Source organism: Nomascus leucogenys, chromosome 14, assembly GCF_006542625.1.
Source record: "Nomascus leucogenys isolate Asia chromosome 14, Asia_NLE_v1, whole genome shotgun sequence".
Lineage (NCBI taxonomy): Eukaryota > Metazoa > Chordata > Mammalia > Primates > Hylobatidae > Nomascus > Nomascus leucogenys.
Window position 1 is genome coordinate 85,014,970 of NC_044394.1, and position 23,439 is coordinate 85,038,408.

At 58.8% G+C, this 23,439-nt stretch overlaps 2 protein-coding genes across 4 annotated transcripts; one reads left to right on the forward strand and one right to left on the reverse strand.

The window, feature by feature from the left end:
• Positions 1-714: 714 nt before the first annotated feature.
• HGS (hepatocyte growth factor-regulated tyrosine kinase substrate) lies at positions 715-18,347 on the reverse strand. 2 transcript variants are annotated; one of them, XM_030828248.1, is made up of 22 exons: positions 18,176-18,347; positions 16,591-16,675; positions 15,884-15,959; positions 15,273-15,365; positions 13,551-13,674; positions 12,145-12,197; positions 11,637-11,705; positions 10,804-10,928; positions 8,857-8,935; positions 8,686-8,784; positions 8,493-8,588; positions 7,637-7,675; positions 7,423-7,566; positions 7,267-7,326; positions 6,497-6,710; positions 5,992-6,164; positions 5,777-5,917; positions 5,526-5,700; positions 2,207-2,340; positions 2,005-2,124; positions 1,689-1,775; positions 715-1,324 (listed from the first exon to the last, which is right to left on the reverse strand). In XM_030828248.1, the coding sequence occupies exons 1-22, from the start codon at positions 18,210-18,212 to the stop codon at positions 1,214-1,216; spliced, it is 2,334 nt and encodes a 777-aa protein (XP_030684108.1). In that variant the 5' UTR covers positions 18,213-18,347; the 3' UTR covers positions 715-1,213. The 2 variants fall into 2 exon arrangements, with proteins under 2 accessions (XP_030684108.1, XP_030684107.1); XM_030828247.1 differs by having other exon boundaries at positions 1,689-1,811.
• Positions 18,348-18,354: 7 nt separating this feature from the next.
• ARL16 (ADP ribosylation factor like GTPase 16) lies at positions 18,355-21,098 on the forward strand. Of its 2 annotated transcripts, XM_030828249.1 has the most exons (5): positions 18,355-18,585; positions 18,683-18,741; positions 19,147-19,260; positions 20,114-20,229; positions 20,381-21,098. In XM_030828249.1, the coding sequence occupies exons 1-5, from the start codon at positions 18,408-18,410 to the stop codon at positions 20,550-20,552; spliced, it is 639 nt and encodes a 212-aa protein (XP_030684109.1). In that variant the 5' UTR covers positions 18,355-18,407; the 3' UTR covers positions 20,553-21,098. The 2 variants fall into 2 exon arrangements, with proteins under 2 accessions (XP_030684109.1, XP_030684110.1); XM_030828250.1 differs by lacking the exon at positions 18,683-18,741 and having other exon boundaries at positions 18,524-18,585; positions 19,155-19,260.
• The last annotated feature ends 2,341 nt before the right edge of the window (positions 21,099-23,439 follow it).

The following is a 23,439-nucleotide window of genomic DNA, read 5'->3' on the forward strand; positions in this document are numbered from 1 at the left end:
GCCAAAGCCGCGCTCCCCTAAGAGGCCTGGATGTGAAGGTGCGTGAGACGCCCTGGCCTCTAGGTGCAAAGGCCGGCGCCTGCCGCTTTCAACACTCGGGAGGCGCATTTCAACCCTGCTCGCCCCCGGCCGCGGACTCGGAGCGCTGAGCCCCCACCGTTCCCATCAACCGACTCCCTTCCCAGGAATGAGGAGCACCCGGGAAGCTTCAGCCACTACACAGGAGGAGGCGCCAAGCCCAAACTCCTCCCCAGCCACCGGCGGGGTCGGTGCAGAGCCGCGCAGGGCACAGTTGAACCCTGGCACGCAGCCTCAGGGAGGGACAGGCTGGAAATGACCCTGCCTGCATGCCTGCAGCTGGGCCATCAGCCCGACCACCTGTCCCCGGAGCAAACGTTGATGCAGGTCGGGCTCGGTGGCTCATGCCTGTAATCCCAGCACTTTAGGAGCCCAAGGCAGGTGGATCACCTGAGATTAGGCGTTCACGACCAGCCTGGCCAACATGGTGAAACACCGTCGCTACTAAAAATACAAAAACTAGCCAGGCATGGTAATGGGGTGCACCTGTAGTCCCAGCTACTTGGGAGGCTGAGGCCCGAGAATCGCTTGAACCCGGGAGGCGGAGCTTGCAGTGAGCGGAGATCACCACTCCAGCCTGGGTGACAGAGTGAGACTCCATCTCAAAAAAATTAATTAAAAAAAGAAAAACGCTGATGCTTTCTGAAGTACATTTTATTATCGCTGTACCATTCTGGGGCACTGGAGATCACAGCTGAGAAGCAGAGAAGCTGGAGACCTGAAGCCTCCACCCTTGGCTGTGGCTGCCGAGAGGCCCCTGCAGAGGGAGCCCCAGGCCACACCCAGACGTCACAGCCAGCTCACGGGCCAGAGGGCACAGGCGGCTGGCAGGGGGGTGAGGGTCCCCATTCCTGCCACCTCTCACAGACCATGACCCACAGGGCTGGGGGCTTCCCCTGGGAGAAGGTCCTTCCCTCCCCATGGCCCAGCCCTGGGGAAAGAAAGCAGAGACCAACTCAGGGACTGCAGAAGGCTGAGGACAAGAAAAGAGGTGGGCCTGGGGTGAAGGCCCCCCCTCACTCGCAGAGAAGGGACGCTACCAGCAGTAGAGGACAGGGAGGCAGGACGACGGCAGTTAGAGACGAGGCGTTTCAGGTGAACTGTAGTGTTACTCCGGACGTGAGCATGGCCTGGGTCAGTCGAATGAAATGAGCTGGGCCTCGCTGCCCTGTGCCGGCGGCCCCTGCGCCTGCGGCTGCTGGGCCACTGGGGGCTGCTGCTGGGGGGGACCGCCAGAGGGTGCCATCTGTGCAGGAGGAAAGCAGGCATGGCCCTGGTCCTCCCTTCCCCAGCCCAGGGGAGGAAGGCTTTTGTCCCAGCAGAGCCACAGACCCACAAGTGCTTGTAATCCATGTCCACTGACTGAAGCTCATGTGGCCTTTGCCTTTCAAGTAAATTCACGGTTTTTCCTGTCTACACTTGCGGACACGTGTGTCTGCCCTAAGACTTGCGTCCTCGTTCTGTCTGCTGAGAAGAGGCCTCGGGAATGCGTCTCCCCCTGTGAGCAGGCGTATGGGACAATCCCTACTGGGGCCAGGGGACCCACTGGTAAACCATGAAGCCTGAGGGTGCCCTGTGGATGCCGCTGTGAGGCCCTGGGAATGGCTCACCTGCTGGTACATGGGCTGCTGCCCCGAGATGTAGGGCTGCTGGGGTGGCAGAGATGCGTCCTGGCTTGGGAGGGTGGTCATGAGATTCTGTTGTGAGCAGATGCCAGATGTGAGAGAGTAGCCCTGTGACCAGGCAGGCGGGGTGTTTCTGGCTTGCAACAATCCGAAGGTGACCACAAGGAGCACCCAGAGAGTGGAGGGGGAGGAGCAGAAGGGGTAGAGCCCACCCAGTGCCCGCCAGCCTCACCAAGGGACCCTCAGCATCATCAACTGCTCCCCCACCCCGGCCCCCAGCAGAGCCTGGAGGTGGCTGTACCTGCATGTTGTAAGGCTGGTAGCCCATGGAGACCGACTGGCTCCCCATGTAGCCCATGGTGCTGGACTGCGGAGGCTGAGAGATGGCCGGGAGGCTCTGTGGGGCCTGGGAGGCCACGTTCTGCGGAGGGAATGAGTGCCATGGGAGAAGGGGCTGGGGCTGGGGCTGGCCCTGGAAGGAGAAGAGCGGCCTTCCTGCATACCTGGTAGCCTGCTGTGGGAGTAGGCTGGTAGGATGAGTAAGTGGGGCTGGCGGTGGGTCCGGCCTGGGCCTGGGGGGCCGCCTGCGCCCCAGTGGCCCCTGCTGGGTACATGTAGGCACTCACCATGCTAGGATCTGTGACAAACAAGACAAGGGAAATGGTTCAGCCAGGGCAATGGGGAGGAGAGGAAGGGACACCCTACTCGAGTTTTACTTTTTTTTTGAGACAGAGTCTCTGTCGCGCAGGCTGGAGCGCAGTGGCGTGATCTCGGCTCACTGTAACCTCTGCCTCCTGGGTTGAAGCAATTCTCCTGCCTCAGCCTCCCGAGCAGCTGGGATTATAGGCGTGCACCACCACACCCAGCTAAGTTTTTGTATTTTTAGGAGAGATGGGGTTTCACCACGTTGGTCAGGCTGGTGTCGAACTCCTGACCTCAGGTGATCCACCCGCCTCGGCCTCCCAAAGTGCTGGGATTACAGGCGGGAGCCACCACCCGGCCAGGAGTTTTCCTTTTTGTTGTGACTTTTGGAACCAAGTTCAGGTTTCACGTTTCTAAAAAAAGGAACATAGGCGGAGCGTGGTGGCTCATGCTTGTAATCCCAGCATTTTGGGAGGCCAAGGCAGGCGGATCACGATGGCAGGAGTTCGAGACCAGGCTGTCTAACATACTAAAACCCTGTCTCTAATAAAAATACAACAACTAGCTGGGCATGGTGGCGGGCGCCTGTAATCCCAGCTACGCAGGAGGCTGAGGCAGGAGAATTGCTTGAACCTGAGAGGCGGAGATTGTAGTGAGCTGAGGTCGCACCATTGCACTCCAGCCTGGGCAACACAGCAAGACTTCGTCTCAAAAAAGAAAAGAAGATAAACCAACAAGGATGGGAGGAGAATCCTAGAATGGAACTAAATCAGAAAAAATGAACCAAACTGTATTTGAAATGAGTGACATGGTCTGACCAATGGCACGGGATAGTGAATCCCAGTAACTTCTGAACCCAGAATCTGGATTCCACGGCCTCAGGCTACAAATGACAAGAACTACAGACAAATGTTACACTCCAGTTAGGAGGCATCGTCTCCACAGCAGACCAGGTTAGCATTCTTAAAACTACTTTTTGTGTATTCTAGGGCTGAGCAAGTAAGTATATTGAAAACAATGCCAAAGAAAACTGTGCTATTGGATTAAAATTGCAAGTACTGGAATTAACTCATGGATTTTTTTTTTTTTTGAGACGGAGTCTCGCTCTGTCACCCAGGCTGGAGGGCAATGGCATGATCTTGGCTCAGTGCAACTTCTGCCTCGCAGGTTCCAGTGATTCTCTTGCCTCAGCCTCCCAAGTAGCTGGGACTACAGGTGCACACCATCATGCCCGGCTAATTTTTGTATTTTTAGTAGATGCGGGATTTCACCATGTTGGCCAGGCCAGTCTCCAACTCCTGACCTCAGGTGAGCCACCCGCCTCGGCCTCCCAAAGTGTTGGGATTACAGGCATGAGCCACCGCACCTGGCTGCACTCATGGTTTTTATCATATACAAAGATGCATGTATTCGCACATACACAGACACACCCACAACTGTGCACTTGTATTCATATACACACTTTCCAGCTCTGTCTGCTAACAACCTAGAGCTGTGAGCACACCCAGAATCTCGATCTTGGCTTCTAACCAAGATCCAGACCACCCTCCACTAAAGAGAACAAGGGCTCCTTGGAGAAATGGCTGCTTCCGGGGTTGAGAATGTACAAGACGAGCACAGAGTATCTAGCAACAGAAACTCAGGAGCATCCCAAACAGATGGCCCTACGCAACAAAGAAGCCACTGACGCCTCCCACGGCCACACCTGGGAAACTTTGAGCATCAAAGTAACGGGCCGGGTGCGGTGGCTCACGCCTGTAATCCCAGCACTTTGGGAGGCCGACAAGGGCGGATCACTTGAGGTCAGGAGTTTGAGGTCAGCTTGGGCAAAACAGAAAGACCTTATTTCTACATTTTTTTTGAGACGGAGTTTCACTCTGTTGCCCAGGCTGGAGTGCGGTGGCACAATCTCGGCTCACTGCAACCTCCACTTCCCGGGTTCAATTCATTCTCTGCCTCTGCCTCCCGAATAGCTGGGATACAGGCACATGCCACCACACCCACCTAATGTTTGTATGTTTAGTATGACAGGGTTTCACCATCCTGGCAGGCTGGTCTTGAACTCCTGACCTCATGATCCACCCCCCTCAGCCTCCCAACGTGCTGGGACTACAGGCATGAGCCACTGTGCCCAGCCCTTTTATTTTTATTTTTTTAAATTAGTCAGGCATGGTGGTGCAATCCTGTAGTCCCAGCTACTCAAGAGGCTGAGGTGGGAGGACTGCTCAAGCCCAGGAGGTCGAGGCTGCAGTGAACCATGATCATGGCACTGCACTCCAGCCTGGGTGACAGCGAGACTCTAAAGAGTGATGACAGAGGAGTGTCACCTTTGAAAGAAAAAATAAACATGTCTCCACGCCGCTGTGACTGACGGTAAGTAGGAGAGTGGGGAGCGTACCTCCCGCCAGTGGAAAGACAACGGCAGAATTAGAAGGCGCTATTTGGCAAATACCATAATAAACACAGGCAACATTAGCAAAAAATGCTAGACCTTGAGGAGTCCCAGGGTATTTGGAAAGCCTCCCCCAAGACACATCTGATAAAGGGCAAAACAGTCACTTCACAGTGAAAACCCCCGGCAGACCCCGTCTCAGCCGAATGGCCAGCAATGGGACTGACAAGATGCATGTCACCTCCACTGCCACTGAGGAAAAGCACAGCCTAACGGTCACCACGTGGAGACACCAGACAAACCTAAGCTGAGGACGGTCTGCTGAGGACTGGACAGGCCAGTGCTCTTGGGACAGTCGATGTCACAAAACACAAAGGCTGACTGGGGAACACTCTAGATTAAAGGCGGTGGGGGGGGGGGGGGCGGGGGGGGGCGGGGAAATGCCACGCAGCAGGGGGCGTGCTGTTTACAGGACACCACTGGGACAGTCCATGAGGGCTGAGCCTGCTACAGACGAGGATCGGCAGCCCAGCGCCTTCTGCTTTCAGGAAATGCTCGCTGTTGCATTCAGGGGAGAGGGCAGTACCTGCCACACACGGATTGAAACACGGCTCCAGCACGAAAGCCTGTGTGAGCGCGTTTGTGTGGAAACAGGAAAAAGCAGGGACAACATTCACATCGGGGCGATTGGGAAAACGCTTCGCACCATTCTTACTGCTTTTTTGTAAATTCGGCTAAAATAAAGACGAGGGAAAAAAAGCATGGTCTCTACCCCGACCCGTCCTTACCAGCCGCGGTGCCAGGCATGCTGGGGTAGGGGCCAGCAGCAGGGGCCGGCTGGCTCATGTACACGCCATGCATGGGGGAGCCCTCCACTGAGCCGGCGGGGCTGAAGGTGCTGGGGAAGCTGGCTGGTCCCGAGGGCTGGTAGATGACGCCTCCGGCTGCGGGCATGGCCTGGAGCTGGGGACGAAGGAGACAGTGGTGAGAGTTGGTCCTCAGCCCACGAGCCTCTGGGTGGCAGGAGGATGGCACATGCCTGGGCGTAGGGCAGGGGGAAGGCGGGCATCTGCGCGCGCATCTGGACCGTCTGCTTCTGCTGCTCCAGCCGCAGCTGCCGCTCCTTCTCCTGCTCCTGCAGGCGCTGGATGGCCAGCTGCCTCTGCACCTCCAGGTATTCCTGTGCGGCAAAAACGTGGTTATGCTGCGGGGTCCCCCAGCCCGCCCCGGCCCGTGGCTGGGCAGCCACTGCACCTGCTTCTTCTGCCGCATTATCTCCAGCTTCTGGGCCAGCTGGATCTGGCGCTGGCGCTCTGCCTCCTCGGCTGCCCGGCGAAGCTTCTCCCGGTGCTCTTCACGCAGGGCACTCAGCGCCCCCCGGGCATCGCGGATCTGTGCCAGCTTGTCCTGCAGCCCCTCATAGTACACTGTGGGGAGACGACAGAGCAACCCTGACAACTCTGGCACAGTGCCGAGAAGCTCCTGGGTGGAATGGACACACAGATGGGCTGCCCTGTGCCCAACCTTCTGCAGAGGGCTCTGAAGGCACTGGGCTCTTGGGGAGTCAGGCAGAGGGTCCTGGGCAGGGCAGGCCATGGTCATCACTGAGACCACTTCCTGTTGAGACCCTCTGGAGGAAGCCACGGCCCCAATGAAGGACTCACAAGAGCCCAGCACCCTCAGGGGAGGCCCTGGCCCAAGACGGCACTCACAACACCTGGCTGCCCCTGCGCCGAGGCCCCGTGACGCGGGCACCTACGCCTGCGCTCGTCCAGCTGGTTGAGCAGCTCCAGCAGCTGTGGGTGCATGCTGTTGATGGACTGGAAGAGTGAGAGCACGGCCGAGTCGTTGGTGATGCTGCGGCCCCGCATGTGGTTACTCTTCATGCGGTTCACGAAGGTGGTGACGGCGTTCTGTAGCGCCTTCAGGAACTGCTCGTGGCTCTCCTCGGACTCGCCATTGTGGAACTGTGGCTGCAGGCAGAGCAGGGTTTGGATGAGTGCGGCCACGCTCCAGCCAGCCTCCCTGGTGGGGCCTGGGATGGAGGCACCCAGCTACACTCAAGCCTGGAGCAGAGTCCGTCTGCTCCCTATGCGAGCAGCCCCTTCTACAGCCGAGGAAGGCGAGGCCCTGGAGGCAGGGTCCTTGTCCAGCAGCAAGCCCTGGTCAGGACAGAGCTAGCTCAGGGCCCCACTGCCTGCTCCCTCTCCAGGGACCTGTGCTCTGACAGCCAACCAGCCCAGAAGCCCCAGGCAATGCCAAGGACTCATCCGATGGTTCTAGGCTGCTCTGGAATATTCAGGTCCATGCTAGGTCCACAGAGAGTGGCCCAAGCTCTGGACCACGGCCTGGTATAGAGTTTCCATTGGGAGAGGCCACAAAGGGCAGGGCAGGCTGGGGCCGGGCTGGGGCGGACACCCTTGCTCTGGCACGGCCCTCTGGTTAGGGCAGGCACCTGTGCCATGTGCCTGGTGCTGTGGGCCAGGAGGCCATGTTTTGTCCTGGCCCGTGGAGGGAGCCACAGCTTACCTCACTAAAGGGGCCACCAGAGGGAGGAGTGGGCTGAGAGTCTGTCTCCGGGAGGGGGTTCTGGAAGAGAGAGAATGAGTGGGGCCTCCAACCTGTCCCGCATCCACCCCTTCCAAGGGACCCTGCCACTAGGAATGCTGGGAGTGGCCCCCTCACCTCCACCATGTTGGTGGGGGCTGCGTGCCCCTCCCCAGGCTGTGCAGCCGGCTCCGTCAGGGGCACGGGTGCAGACGGCGTGGGGCTCTTGCGAGCCTCCTCCTGCTTCTTCTCCCAGTAGTTCCGGTTGAGATACCGTGCGAGCTGCAGGCAATGACGGGGTCACTCCCAAGGCCAGAAACCGTGAGAGGACGCACCCCATGCCGGGACTTACCTCAGGGTCAATGTCCTCAGCCAGAGGCGCTGATGAGTTCTGGGGAGAAAGGGGCATCTGAGTCTCACAGGTGACAGAGCCAGTTGCTTCGGCAGGGACAGGGACGGCCCCAGTGTGGCAGATCCTGGAGACCAGAGCTGCAGCCTGGGCCCTCCCTCCGTGCCCTCCTCTGGTTCCTGGCATCTGAGCCGCCATCTTTTCTCCTCTTCCAGATGCTTAGAACTCCACAGAGGCTGGCAGCACTGCTGTCCTACGAGGCTCCTAACCTTGCTATGGGAGGAACAGGGTGGCACCGGGCCAGCCCTGGGGCCTCAAGGTGGACACTGGACAGCCCCCACAGTCCAGCGTGTGCGGCCCCAGCGGACAGCCCGGAAGGAGGGGAAGAAGGGAAGGGGTGGCTCCCTGGGGCAGTGACCTGGCCACTCCACGGAACCTACAAAATGACTTTCTCAACCTGCTGTCCCTGACCCAACCTCCTGCAAAACAGGCTGCCTCTTCACCCTCTACTGAGAGGTGAGGCCAGGGAGAGGTGACGTGGATGCCCCAGAAAGCAAGTCCTTCAGTTCCTGTGGGGCGGGAGGGGTGTGGAAGAGACGGGGTCTCACCAACAAGGCGCCTCCCCCACAGCCTATTCCATGTCCTCAGTCCCAAGGGCCAAACCAGGGACCAGGAGGAACGGGGGCCTGGAGCTGTGGGACTCTCTCCTAACGTCCGCCCGTGTGCTGGGGCTGTCCTCTCTGGGAAGCCCAGGGACCCGCATCCCCCACCAACCTGACTTAATCAGCTCGGGGACCCGCGTCCCCCATCAACCCTACTGCCTTCCGGGAGAGGCAGCTCCAGCCCGAGGGCCGCTCACCACAGGTGAAGAGTACAGGCTGCTGGCGGGGGGCGCTGAGGAGGCCGAGGGCGTGGGCTCCGCCTTGGGGTACGAAGTGTACGTGGACTTCTGTCTCTGAGGCAGAATCAGAAGGGGCGTCACTCTGGCCCCACCGCAGCACATCCAGGGGAGCTGGGCCCTTCCTGAGGCCGCCCCGCCCCACCCAGCTTACCAGCCTCTCCTTCTCCTCCGCCTCTGACTGTGACAGCGCCAGGGCCAGCTGCAGCTCCTCCTCCTCCTGCAGGGCCGTCTCATCCCTCTTGGGGGGCAGCTGAGGACAAGCGGGGAGGGTGAGGGGGGGCCCCAGGGAAGAGGTACCCACAGGACGGAGGGGGCTGAGTACCTGGGACTGCTGAGACAGGGGGCTGGTCAGGTACTCGGGGGGCAGCTCAGTGGTGGAAGTGGCCTTTCCTTCGGCTTTCCTGTGGGCACAAGGAATGCTGCAGGTCACCATGCGCTGACACTGCCCTGCCCCCGCCAAAGCTCTCAACCACACCTCTGCGGGCTCCTCTAAGTGTTCCCACAGAGTGAGGGCAGTGGTTCCACAGCCACAGGTGTCCCAATGGCCATACTCCAGAGCAGAGAGCAGGGCAGGACTCGAGGGCATCACACCAGCCACAAGGGCCCAGGTGAGTCCCTCAGGGTAAGCCCTAGTTCCTCTCCTGAAAATGGACATTGAGGACACCAGCCCGGCCTGTGAAGACCTTCCTACGGCACTCGGGAAACCAAACACGACACCGCCACCGTGGGACGGGCCCCACCCAAAAAGGGGCAGACAGGGCAGTGACTGTCATGCCCAGTAAGCTCTTCCGGGGCGCCCCAGGTAGTCCAAGAGCCACAGGCTCACAGCATGGTCGTAATTTCAAACCACGCATGCTGACCTTTGACCTGGGGCTCTTTTTTTTTTTTTTTTTAATTTGAGATAGAGTCTTGCTCTGTCGCCCAGGCTGGAGTGCAGTGGCGCGATCTTGGCTCACTGCAATCTCCGCCTCCCAGGTTCAAGCGCTTTTCCTGCCTCAGCCTCCCGAGTAGCTGGGACTACAGGCACCTGCCACCATGCATGCTAATTTTTGTATTTTAAGTAAGGATGGGATTTCACTATGTTGGCCAGGACAGTCTTGATCTCTTGGCCTCGTGATCTGCCCGCCTCAGCCTCCCAAAGTGCTGGGATTACAGGCATGAGCCACTGTGCTCGGCCGACCTGGGGCTCTTTTCTAAGAAAAAAGTCCACACTGAGGCAGACCTGCACAGCCCCCAGGACAGGGAAACGCCAGCAAGTGTGTGTGAAGGCAGGAATGGCGTTGGGATACCCTGCCGTGGAGCCGCTGGGTCACAGCAGACTCACGCATGTGGGCAGTGGCTGCGATGGACAGGACATTGACGTGGCTCAAGGCAAGTTCTTCTCAGTTACGAGAAGGAAAAGGAACTTTCCGGGCAGCAGCCCATCACCGGACATGGCTGGCTTGGATGGGACGCCCTGAGGAGGGCATGGCCTCACTCCTGGGCTTCCCGAACCTAAGTGGGTGGAAGCCTCAGACCTGAACAGAGGGCCAGGTGGCCACGGCCTGACCTCCCAGAAATGTCCACGGAGCAAGACAGGGAGGCAGTGACACGTTCCAGGAAAAGGGAACCAAGGAGGGAGCACAGCCCACATACAAAACATGCGCGACCCAGGCCAGACCCACAGCGACGCTGCTGGGACCACGGCAGAAATGGAACTGGACCACAGAGCAGAAGCCAGCATTGGGTGGCAGCGCAGTCCTGAACGACTGCTGTGGCCACGAGAGCACTGTCCCTCTCAGAGATCACAGGCGAAGATCTGAGTGCCAAGGGGCATGATGTCTGCACTCAAACAAATTCAGGATAAAACCTGTGTGAACATGCGCACGCGCAGGAGAGGGGAGGCAGAGTAAACTCTGCGACCAAACGCCGACCGCCGAGGCACTGGCTGCGGCCCCGCAGCTTCTCTGTGCTACTCTTGCACCTTTTTTGTAAGTTTTATTCCAAAAGTTGAAATGCAAACGAACCCAAACCCGAACCCAAGCAACAGGTCTGTCGGGGCAGCCTCGGTCCCTGGAGCCGCAGCGCCCAGTCTCGCACACCCACCTGCCCTAGTGTGGGGCAGGGTCTGAGGGCATGCGGTCGCCCTGGGTTTCCCTTGACCTTCCAGCTGCTGTGCTGTGAGGGCCCTCTGGGGTCTGCAGGCCTCGGGCACCATGGCCAAGAGGGACAGAAAACCCAGACTGGAGAACCTGTCCCGCCTGCAGCCCAAGCGGGGGCGGGGACTCACCTGTTCAGCTGCTCGTAGCAGGGCTCACACACGCGCACCTCCTTCTCAATGCCGAACTTGGGGATGGTGGAGTACTTGGAAGAACACTTTCCGCAGAAGATCTGCCCACATGCCCGGCAGTGGTGCTGTAAGATGGGGCGCGCGGGCCTGGTCACAGGCACTGGAGGACCCTGATGTGCCACCTGGCCCAGAACCACCCCGTACAACGCTGAAGCTGGGCCTCACAGGTGGGGGAAGGTAAGGGACAAGCAGAACAAGTGCCTGGGAAGACATTAAGGCCGGGGAACCTGGACATGCTCCCAGGAGTCTCAACGCCAACCACCGTTTTGGGGAAAATAAGGTAAGTTAAAAATAAGGGCCAAAAAAAATATACATCAATTCTGCTGATAAAACATGAGCTTTTGTGAGTGCAGTGGATGCTAGAAGCTGCTGACACCCCAAACCCCAAACATTCCCGGTTCCCAGCCTGGAGGGGGCTTTGGTGTGAAGATGGCTCGAGGGGTCAGAATCCAGATGGGCTAAGCCACACAGAGAAGGGGGCCACACGGCCCTGGCAAGCAGGAGAGTGACTGTGGCAAGGCCTGCAGCCTTAGGTTTAAGACATTATAATTCCAGAGTGAGGCTGGGCCCAGCCCAGGCAGTGGCATCAGGCCCTTACGTGGGCCCTCACTGTCCCCCTCCTGACGCCACACTGCCACCCGCTGTGAGCTGCACTCACCTCCTGAACCACCCACCAGGAAGGAAAGGCCCAGCAGGGACGGTGGCCTTGTGCACGGCAGGGGACCTGGTGTCTGGCCGGGGCTGTAGACAGAGCCCCCCAGGTGGGAACTCACCTTACGGGTCATCACCCCGAACTGCACCCTGCAGCGGTGGCATTCCTCAGCATCCACCCAGTCCGGGGCCTGAGGAGGGGCAGCAGTCAGGACCACACGCTTCCCGCCCCACCAGCTCCAGAGACACAGAGCCTCCCCCGCCCCACAGAAGGCAACGGACCCAGAGAGGACCCCAGCACGAGCGAGAGCAATGCCCCAGGCGGCCCTTCCCAGCTGCGTGGCCAGGGGTGAAGCTGCCGAGGCCTGAGGAAGGGACTTTCTTCCTCATCAAAAGTGCTTATTTTCCTTTCCCGAGCCCACTAGCCACTCTAAAGGCCCTCGGGCAACGTCTCCACCTCGCCCTGCAGAGAGAGCTGCTACGCCTCCGCCCAGGACACACGGGCATCCTCAGGTCCCAGACAGACAAGAGCTCAGCCACCAACCCTCAAGCAAGCCGGGGTCCTAGCACTCCCCTTCACACTTCCTGAGCAGCCCAACTCCAGGACCCCTGATGGCCGCCCACACTCACTCTCTCGGCAGCAAACATGGCGTCGCTCTCTTTGAATTCTGGAAAGACGTGTCCTGGAGAGATGAAGCCATAGTCACTGCCCACTCTCACCTGGCCTGCAAGACCTCCGGGAGCCCCTTCCTCACTCCTGGCAGCTGCGACACAGCAGTAACCGTGTACCCAAGTGAAGGTGTCTGGGGGCACCGAGACAGCCTCCTGCCCCCAAGGTTGGTGTCCCCATGGGGCCTCTATCCTCACTGTGGCAGCAGACAAGAGCCAGGCCCTGCTGCCCTCTTCTGAGACACTGCTCCCACCCCATCAGGGCGTGAGGCCCCTGCGAGGCCCCGCCCGCTGAGTGGCTCCCTCACCCTCTGCTCTCTGGCCAGGGCTCCCACTGTTCCTGAAGACAAGACCTCGAGCTATGCGTGAGACAAGACCCCAGAAAAAATCCAGGAAAGCTCCCACCCCAGGAAGGAGACAGGAGCACAGACCACCAACGTCCACCACCCCAAAGTTGAGAGTCCGAGGCAGCTCGTGCAGCGCCCCCTGCGTTCTTCCCCTGCATTCTCCACACTGGTCCTGCCCACCCTGCAGCCACAGGGCAAGCGTCCAACTCCTGCAGCGGGGACGCACCACCCCTGGAGCCCACCCCATTCCCCACACTCTCAGCCTCGTCTTCAGCAGAGCTCAGGGCCACACAGGACCCGCAGAGATGGGAGCAGCCATGCCCACCTCTCTCTCACTGAGTGGGCCGAGCACCAGCCAAGACCTGCAAATGCATCCTGAAGCACCCACCTCTCTATACACAATCCCCCAGTTCTCCACGGCCACAATGGCCGGGAGGGACCCTTAAGAAACACACCTTGGCTGCCACAGCCTAGATGAAAACCCACCAGAGGCCTCCTGCTGCGCTGAGAGCAACGCTGAACTCCAGCCCACAGCCCGGAGGCCCTCGGTGTGCAAGCCCGGCCGCACTCTCCTCTGGGCATGCTGGCCACCTTTCTGCCCTGGGGCCTCAACCCTGAGTGTCTGCCCACGGGTGCTGCCTGCCTGCTCACGCCAGCTCTGGCTTCTGTTCCAGTCTCAACACTCGGGGCGGCTCCTCCAGAGGCCTTCCCTGACTGCACAGCCCAACCCAGTCCCCAAGAGTCCTGCTACTCTGAAACAGGCTGTCTGCTGCCTTTTCACCTGTGTGTTGTCTGCCATCACTGCTTGCCCCTGCCCGTGGGCCGTGGGTCCAGAAAGGCAGGAGCCGGAGTGAACTCGCCCTCACACGCACAGCCTTCCCTGGCTCTAGGCCACCGCCCTCCTCCCTCCCACCACGGGGAACAGCCCATCTTCCCAGGCCCCTCACCACTGTGCCCGTTGGGCCTGACTGTCCGGCAGTTCCAAGCCTTGACCTGGTCCCAACCTCGGTCCTGACTCACCCTCCACCTTCATGATCTGGTAGGTGTCCTGGACCACCTTGTACTTGGGCTCGTTCCGGAAGGCATGCGCCCAGGCCTGGATCAGGTACAGGATCTTGTTACGGACGTTTACCTCCACTTGTCTCTGCAGGCAGGGAGGAGGGGGTGTGGGTCGCAGCAGACTCCAGGCGCCAGAGGCCTCGGTGTGAGGAAGCAGCTGGCAGACCTCAGCCTCTGAGTAGACAGGGCTGACACAGAGGCCAGGGAGGGCCCCCCCAAATGGGGCATGGGGGCCGTGCACCAACCTGTTTCCAGACCCTGAGTTCAAACCTCATGCCTGCCTCTACTTGCTGGAGCCAAACAACGCCACGTCTCTGTGCCCCTGACCACCTGTCTCTCCTTTTCCCCACGGGACCTGCCCACCCCAGGATCCCCAGTTCCCGTCAGCCTCCAACAGGCAGGGCCTGGCAGGCCTGACGGTGGCAGCATGGTGTTGGGGCTGAGAACACAGGGGCACTGCGGGGCTCCGGCTACGCCCCTCCTTCCAGTCACAGCCGGGGAGACACGGGGGGGCAGCCGCTCCAGAAACGCCTCCAAATTCAGAGCAGTCTCCAAGCCTCCTGCAGCCACCCTTTCCCCCAGGTTAGAGCGCAGCCTGGCCTCGCATCTAGGGCCCTCTCAGGGACACTGTCCCAGTGTGACGCGCAGGACGGCGTGCGATCAGAGGCTGCCGCAAGCAGGCTCCGGGGCACTTGCACCGCGGCCTAAGCTCCTTTCCAGAACCCCTCTGCATTCTCAGTGGCGCCTTCCATTCACAGCCCTGCCCCACCCCAAAGGAGCGAACCAGCTCATGATCTGCAGCCTGACTGAAGGAGCTCGGGTGCCCCAGGGTCGGGCAGGGCCGGACTCTGGCACCTTCCGCCTCTCAGCCAGGACAGGACGGGACAGGAAGCCAGCCAAGGTGGCCAGTGAGGGCCTTTGAGAGGCCTGGCTGTCCACTGGGATCCCTGGGCAGGTTCTCAGCTGTGTGGGTCCAGGGAGTCTCCTATGAGACCCAGGTCCGGCCCACGGGTCGGGACAGAAGGGGAGCAGCCTGACCACATGGGACACCCTTTCTCCTTGACACCTGCAGCAGCATCCCCGCTGCATCACAGTCCCTGCAGGTGTCCCCAGCACAATCCCTGCAGGTGTCCCCAGCACAATCTCCTGGGGATCTGGAGGGCTTTTCCTCCTCTGCCCAGGAAAGCATGAAGCCCTCGCTCTCCAAAACAGCTCTTAACCCCTGCCAGACATCCGATCTTACAAGCCCCCACTCAGAGCCCTCCCAGGCCCCTGCCTGTGGGATGTGGCCAGCCTGCCCTCCGGACCACAGCCACTCTCACACACGATAGCCACCACCTGCCCTGCCCACCCAGTGGCATCTACTCACCTTCCCTAAGACAGCAGGTGCCTGAGCCCTGCCTCCTGGAAGCTTCCCCCAGGCCCCAGAGTCGCTGTCACCTTGGTCCTCCAGACACAGCACCCCGGGCCGGCTCCTGCTCAACCCTGGCCTCCCTGGATTGGGGCTCACGGCCCTGTCTCTCCGACTCATGAGTGCGACCTCGTGCGGTGCAGGGACCACTGATCTGCACCTGCACATTTCCCGCCACACCTGGTGCTGTTCTGTCATCAGTGCCCAGTAAACACCCAGAGAAGCAAAGGTGCCAGCCTGGGTGGCCACTCACTTGCCCTCATCTCACCCACCTTCAGCAGGTCCTTCAGCTCCTCCATGGTCTGCTTGTTGGCCACCTCGTCATGAACTGTCTGGCCACAGTTCTTTACCACAGACTCCATGACCTGCAGATGCCCAGGAAGGGAAGAGTTGGGCCAGTGGTCAGGGCAGGGCCCCTCCTCCTCCCGGACAGACCCACCTCCCTGTGGGACAGCAGAGCCCTTCAACAGGCCCGTCAGGCTACCGGGCCAGTGGGGATCCCGGTGGGACAGCAGAGCCCTTCAACAGGCCCGTCAGGCCAGTGGGGAACCCACATCTGAGACTCAGCAGCCTGCACGGCACCGCTTCCTGTGACGCCAAGTCTCACTGCCAAGCACAGCGATGAGATCTGCCTTCTGGTGTTTACTCACGCAGGGCCGGCTGAAGAAGTGGTGCCCACTCCCTCCCCCATCTCCTGTCTCTCCCTTAGCATGACCCCCTCCTAGGTGGCACTGTTCACACGGGCACTCAAGGCCGAGTGGAAACTCTCTTGCTTGATGCATGCCCAGGGAGGTGGGCAAGGCCACAGGACAAACTCTTCTCGTGCTGTCATGACTAGGGGGTGGGGACCCTGGGGGCCACTGAGGCACGGGGGTCTACTTACCTCCAGGGCATACAAGGCGACGTGTGGGTTCTTGTCATTGACTTTCTTCTTGATGGAATTCACAGCATATTTTGCTCTGAAAAGGAAACGACATTGATAAAAGCAGACAGAAATGGGAAAAAAATAGTATCAGCAACTAGGATGAGAAAAGGTCATCTGCTGCCAGGTGCAGTGGCTCACGCCTCTAATCCCAGTGCTTTGGGAGGCCAAGGCAGGAGGATTGCTTGAGCCCAGGAGTCTGAGACCAGCCTGTGCATTATGGCAAAAACCCATCTCTACCAAAATACAAAAAATTAGCCGGGCGTGATGGTGAATGCCTGTAGTCCCAGCTACGCGGGAGGTTGAGGTGGGAGGATCGTTTGAGCTTGGGAGGCAGGGGCTGCAGTGAGCTGAGATCACGCCATTGCACTTCAGCCTGGGTGACAAAGCAAGGTCCTGTCTTAAAAAAAAAAAAAAAAGTCTGTCTGCCATCTTAGTCTTTGAGAACCCCGAAGCAAATACAAACATAACCAGGTATCTGCAAGCTGTACAGAGAAAACCCCTTAATTGCCCAAGATGTCAAAACATCCTAGCATGTAGACCACGCAGTTCTCCACATAAGAGCCTAACATGGTCAGCTACGTTGTGGAGAACCAACGGGCACCAAGCGAGCCCAGCTTAGTGCACGGCCGCTCCTCCGCGTCAGGGCACAGGCCCCGCTAACTCACTGCGTGTCCCCTTGGCGGATCAGGTCACAGATCTGCAGAATGGACTCCCAATCTGTCTCCAACAGGAGCTGGCTGGTCGCCTTGTCTGAGAGAGAAAATGCCATGAAGGGGGGGGTCATCCTGCTGGACGCCCCATGCAGCACCCCAGCTTGGCAGCAGCCGGGGCGACTCTCTCCTTCCCCTTTAGACATTTGGACCAAATGAAAACCCATGAGAATCCTCCTGAGCGCGCTGATGGGCAGGGAAGTGCCATCCTCCCCAGGGAAGCAGCAAACAGCATAAGAGCACACCAGGTGCCGGTCCAAGCCCTCCCACAACCCACGAGCGAGGTAAAGACACTCAGCAGAGAGACGAGGGCACTGCTGTGAGTCACACAGCTCACCAGAGACAGAGGCTGATTCACTCTTAAACATCAGACTCGGCTGCTTCTCAACAAAGAACCCTATCACCCGTCCCTTGGAGTCCCCGTTCGCCCAGATGCTCCCGGTTTCAATGGGATCTTCGCTTGGGCAAGGGCTAGAGAGGCCTGCAGCGTACACTCCAGGCCCCTCGCTCCAAGCCAAGTGCTTTGGGAATAAGGGCAGAACGGGGCTCCAAGGAGGACTCGCCAGCATACCTGTCATCATACCACATCACTGCTGTCTCCAACAACTGGCCCCTCTGGGGAGCAGCTCCAGCTCTTCCCACATCGCCTTTCCCGGACACAGAAACGACCTAACAAGCCAAGCCACGTCCACTTTCTATACAGATTCAGTACTTAACCTCTGGATTCATCCCTGAAGCACTGAACTACCTGTGTGGCTGAGATACTCAGTCTGCTTGCCGGTTCCCTTGGCAAGGAAGGTGTCTCATTTGAAGTCTCCTTGAAAACCATACTTAACAAAAAGGCAAACTTGGGGCAGCCCATTCGACCACCCAAGCGCCTACCCCCAAACAGAAGACGCATTTTCCCTACGGGGCTGCTGGGCACATGCACATCAACATTCGTTTCCCTCCTAAAACGTGTCAATTCCAGGAGGCTCAGATAGGATCAGCTTTCACCTCCAAAAACGTGAGAAAACGCCTTCCTAAACCATTAGGCACTTCCCGAAACCAGTGTAGGAACAAAAGGTGGGTCTGGGACCCGCAGCCCCCAAGAGAGCTCGCAGGTCCCAGAAAGAACACTGCCGGCTCCACCCTTCGAGGCCCAGTGTTTTGGGTCAGAAGCCCAAGTGCGAGCCTAACATCCGACTGAGTCACCCACTTTCATGACTCAGGCCTTGTGGCCCACTCGGCCAGGTGCTCGTCGGTCAAGGCGAAATCGGCCGAATGCCCGGGCCCGCGGAGGAGCGAGGACGCCGAGCGCCCCTGCCGCCCTGCACGGACCCTCACAGCGCCCAGTTCGCCAACGCCCGACGGACGCCGACCCCACGGCCGTGCAGAGGGTCCAGGATCGGCGGCTCCGCGCCCCGGAGGACAGCGGGCCGGGGAGAGGCGGGCAGGGCGGCCGGTCCGCGCCCCTCGGGCCCTAGGGGCCGCGCTGACTCAGCGCCGGGCTGAGGCTGCGGGCTGACCAAGGCCGTGCCGTCGGGTGGGGACGCGTTACCTAGGAGACGCTCGAAGGTGCCGCTGCCTCGCCCCATGGCGACCTCCAGCCCAGACCCAACGCCGCAAGCGCTCCCCTGCTACGAGCTGGCGCGCCCCCCGACTTCCGCTTCCGCCTTTTCCCTCCAGTGCGCGCACTCGCACGTCACCGCGCCGGCCCTAGAGCTGCGAGGAGGCGGGGTCTTCCGCTCCCCCACTAACGCTGCGCGCTAATTGGGCGCACCCTTGGAACAATGAGCCTAAGAACCAATGAGCAGTCCGGAGGTGAGAACTATCCAGTGAGAGTGGGCGGTGGGCGGGCCTTGCTCCGCGGCGCCGAGCTACGGGTGCCGGGTAGAGCGAAGCACGGAATGTGTCTCCTGCTGGGGGCCACGGGCGTCGGGAAGACGCTGCTGGTGAAACGGCTGCAGGATATCCTTCCGCGGGGGGACGGGACCTGGGCGCGGGGGCACTCGGACCGGGGCGGGGACTCACCCTTTAGCTGCTCGAGTCCTTGACCGCTCCGCACAGGTGAGCTCCCGGGATGGGCAGGGCGACCTGGGGGAGCCGCCCCCGACACGGCCCACGGTAGGTGTCCGCCCCCGCGGGTGGAGTTGCGGGGGGTCAGCTCTGCGCTTGGCGAAGAGCTCCGGGCTCCTCTAAGTGCACGCCAAGGCGCAGCGGGTCAGGTCTTGACTTAAGGCCAGCCTTCGGGAGCGGGGGGCGGCCCGAGCTGAGGATATTTGGCGCGAAAGTGCCTCCACGGGCATTTCCTCTCCCCTCGCAACGGTTCCTGTGGCTGGTCGCTCCCACACCGAGTCCAGCTACTGATGGGCGTCGGTCCCTGCTCGCCGTTCCTGCCTTAGGGACTGAGCCCTTGGAGAATGGGGCTGCGGGGTTCAGGCCACCGTGTAAGGTGTGGGCAGGGTGCTCTTCAGGAGTTCACAACGGGACAGCGCTTGTATTCTCTCTGCATCGTGGTTTTTTCTATAGGTGGGCACCAATCTTACTGACATCGTGGCACAGAGAAAGATCACCATCCGGGAGCTGGGGGGGTGCATGGGCCCCATCTGGTCCAGTTACTATGGAAACTGCCGTTCTCTTCTGGTAGGTTGTAATCCCACATGGGCTTCCTTTAGAGAAGTGTGTCTACGTTTCTGTGATGTCCAGTCCCCAACCTTGCTGTGTGTAGAAAGGGGTTTGGGTTATTTAGTGACTGTACTACTCATGGAAATAGGTCTTAGCTAGTGTTGCTTCCTGCTGGGCACCCCGTCTGGTTTCTGGTGCTTGCGCTCCCAGGCCCCCGGTAGAAGCTCACAGAGGGCTTGCTGAGGGCAGGGCTGTTGCTCCGCAGAGAACAGACTTAGCCCTCTGTGTCGCTCCCCGGTACGTCTGTGTTTATGTTGGATTTATACGTGCCTCTGGTTGGTCCCATCTTGACAAGGCCTGTGCCCCAGATTCCAGTATGGAGAGCTGATGGCCACATGAGGACAGAGACGAGTGACACCAGGTCGTCCTCATAAAACTCGATTCCCTCTGCTGCTGCTTGTTCCCAAAGCTTTGTTTAAAGCTGTTTTGGGCTGGGCGCGGTGGCTTACTCCTGTAATCCCAGCACATTGGGAAGCTGTGGGCGAATCACGAGGTCAGGAGATGGAGACCATCCTGACTAACATGGTGAAGCCCCGTCTCTACTAAAAGTACAAAAAATTAGCCAGGCGTGGTGGCGGGTGTCTGTAGTACCAGTTACTTGGCAGGCTGAGGCAGGAGAATCACTTGAACCCTGGAGGCGGAGGTTTCAGTGAGCCGAGATCGTGCCACTGCACTCGGAGCGAGACTCTGTCTCAAAAAATAAATAAATAAAAAAAATTAAAAAATGCAGTTTTGCTCTCCCAGTGCCAGGTCTGAGGCCCAGGGGAGGAAGTCTGGTAGCGGGGCATTGCTGCTTTTTCTTTTTCCTCAGTTTGTGATGGACGCCTCTGACCCCACCCAGCTCTCTGCATCCTGTGTGCAGCTCTTAGGTCTCCTTTCTGCAGAACAACTTGCAGAAGCATCGGTGCTGATACTCTTCAATAAAATGTACGCGTCCCTGAGCTGAGAGGGAGCACAGCGGGGGCGGGGGCTCCTTGGGGTTACAGCTGGCATGGCTCAGTAGGGAGGTGGTGTGGCTGGGGGTCCGGGGCAGGTGTGTGGCTGCCACTGCTCTGATGGGGCACCTCTTTCACTCCAGCGACCTACCCTGTTACATGTCCACGGAGGAGATGAAGTCATTAATCAGGCTTCCAGACATCATTGCTTGTGCCAAGCAGAACATCACCACGGCAGAAATCAGCGCCCGTGAAGGCACTGGCTTGGCAGGGGTGCTGGCCTGGCTCCAGGCCACCCACAGAGCCAACGATTGACTGCATGGCAGAGGCACAGCTGGCCTGAGCTGGGGAGAGGTGGCAGAGGGCAGTATGGCTTCACTGCCAATAGTTTCTTCTCACAGGGGCAGAATAACCCAAAGTAATCCTACATGATGGGGCTCTGTGCTGAGATGCAATGATGCATAAACTGAGGCATGTAGAGATGGAAGTTGACATCTGGCCTCTGAAAAAAGTGCCCCCAGGGGCCAGGCATGGTGGCTAACACCTGTAATCCCAGCACTTTGGGAGGCCGAGGTGGGCGTATTACCTGAGGTCAGGAGTTTGAGACTAGCCTGACCAACGTGGAGAAACCCTGTCTGTACTAAAAATACAAAATTAGCTGGGTGTGGTGGTACATGCCTGTAATCCCAGCTACTTGGGAGGCTGAGGCAGGAGAATCCCTTGAACGCGGGAGGCGGAGGTTGCAGTGAGTCGAGATCATGCCATTGCACTCTACCTGGGCAACAAGAGCAAAACTCTGTCTTAAAAAAAATAAAAAAATAAAAACCTGTCCCCAGACTGGGTGAGCAGGGCCTACAGGTGGCCGAGTGTTCTGCATCCTGGAGTGGTGCTATTGGGGTTGGCTCCCCTCCTTCCTGGAGACCTGCTGGACTGCCCCCAAGGCGTATGGACTGCACAGTGCCACTGAGACCTGGCCTCTTGCTGTAGCACAACCTCCAACCTGCTGAGCCGCTGGTACCCTGACTCTGCGTCTGCCACAGGTGGCATGAGGCAGGTGAAGTGAGTGTGGTAGTAAGAGCCAGGCCTCGAGTTAGAAACAAGCTGGTGGCCGGGCGCAGTGGCTCACGCCTGTAATCCCAGCACTTTGGGAGGCTGAGGCAGGCAGATCACGAAGTCAGGAGTTCGAGATCAGACTGGCCAACATGGTGAAACCCTGTCACTACTAAAAATACAAAAAATTAGCTGGGCGTGGTGGCTTGTGCCTGTAATCCCAGCTACTCAGGAGGCTGAGGCAGGAGAATCGCTTGAACCTAGAAAGCATAGGTTGCAGTGAGCCAAGATTGCGCCACTGCACTCCAGCCTGGGTGACGAGCAAAACTCGGTCTCAAAAAAAAACCAAACAAAAAAAAACTAGCATTCTCACTGGTTCACTTGTTCAGTGAACAGGTATTGCCCTGAAACGCCCACAGGCGTGCCAGGTGGGGCTCAGATGAAGCACAGGAAATGGTGGCCGTGCCTCCCACGGTTCCCCAGCGCCCTGCCTTGACTTTGGTTCTCAGCCGTGGCTACTTGTGGGAGTGTTGATTGACGGGTCAGTGTCCTGCGGCTGCCAAAACAACAGAAATTTGCTCTTAGTTCTGGAGGCCAGAGTCCAAAGCTGGGCTTTCACCAGGGTAGTTTGCTTCCAGAGGCTCCGAGGGAGCGTCCGTGCCTTGCCTGCGTAGTAGCCGCGGTGCTCCTCGGCGTGACTGGGCTGTGGCCTGCAAAGCCTCAGTTTCCGCCCCCACCTTCACGCAGCTTCTCTCCTGTGCCTGTGTTCTCTTACAAGGACCTCTGTTGGAAATCCAGGATGATTCTTCATTACATCTGCAAATGCCCTATTTTCCAAACAAGGGTACTCTTGCTTGTTCCAGGGGTTATAATTTGGACACACCTTTTGGGGGCCGTCATTTGACTACAAAGATTGAATAAGAAACCCTATAGTCCTGAAAATAGATGTGAATTTTCTACAGATGTTTTCCCAGCTGGCAGTCTAGTTTCCTTTGGTCATGGAAGGAGCCTCACACCCACCACCCTCCTCCGTGGCACAAACCTGCTGCACTTTGCTTGTGGGGAAATGGGTCTTTATTCCCATGGAGGGCTGTGTGCAATGCCTGGGAAAAGCTCTCAGCACGGCGTGTGCTTCAGGGTGGTTCGGGCTCCAATCTCTGCTTTCCAGTGTGTCATGGGCTCTCAACTGTACACAGCCTGTGCCCTGTTGGATGCCACCTGTTTTTTTTTGAGACACAGTCTCACTCTCGCCCAGGCTGGAGGGCAGTGGTACGATCTTGGCGGCTCACTGCAACCTCTGCTGCCCAGGTTCAAGCAGTTCTCCTGCCTCAGCCTCCTGAGTAGCTGGAATTACAGGCGCCTGCCACCGCACCCGGCTAAATTTTATATTTTTAGTAGAGATGGTTTCACCATCTTGGCCAGGCTGGTCTTGAACTCCTGACCTCGTGATCACCCGCCTCGGCCTCCCAAAGTGCTGGGATTACAGGCATGAGCCACTGCCTAGCCTGGATGCCACCTTCTTAGACACCACATGAATCCCCATGCACTGCTCCCCCTGCCCCTTACTACCACCAAACAGCTACTAGACAGGCGAGGTCTCTGTCCTGTTAGTACCATGGGGCGGAAAGATACGATACCTTTTTTCACCCATAAGGGTGACAGCCAACACGCCTAACAAACTACAGGTGAGCAAGAGAAAAGCATTAAATTAATTATTTGAATTAATTATTTGAGGCAAGCTCTCACTCTGTCTCCGAGACTGGAGCACAGTGGTGGGATCACAGCTCATTGCAGCCTCAACCTCCCAAGCTCAGTCAATCCTCCCACCTCAGCCTCCTGGGTAGCTGGGATTACAGGCATGCACCACCACGCCTAGCTAATTTTTTTGTATTTTTGGTAGAGACGAGGTCTTGCTGTGTTGCCCAGGCTGGTCTTGAACTCCTTGCCTCAATTGATCCGCTTAAGCCTCCCAAAATGCTGGGATTACAGACATGAGCCACCATGCCCGGCCTAAAAACATAACAAATGTATTAGTTTTACATGACAGCTGGGCACGGTTGCTCACACCTGTAATCCTAACACTTTGGGCAACCAAGGTGGGCAGATCGCTTGAGGCCAGAAGTTTGAGACCAGCCTGAGCAACATGGTGAAA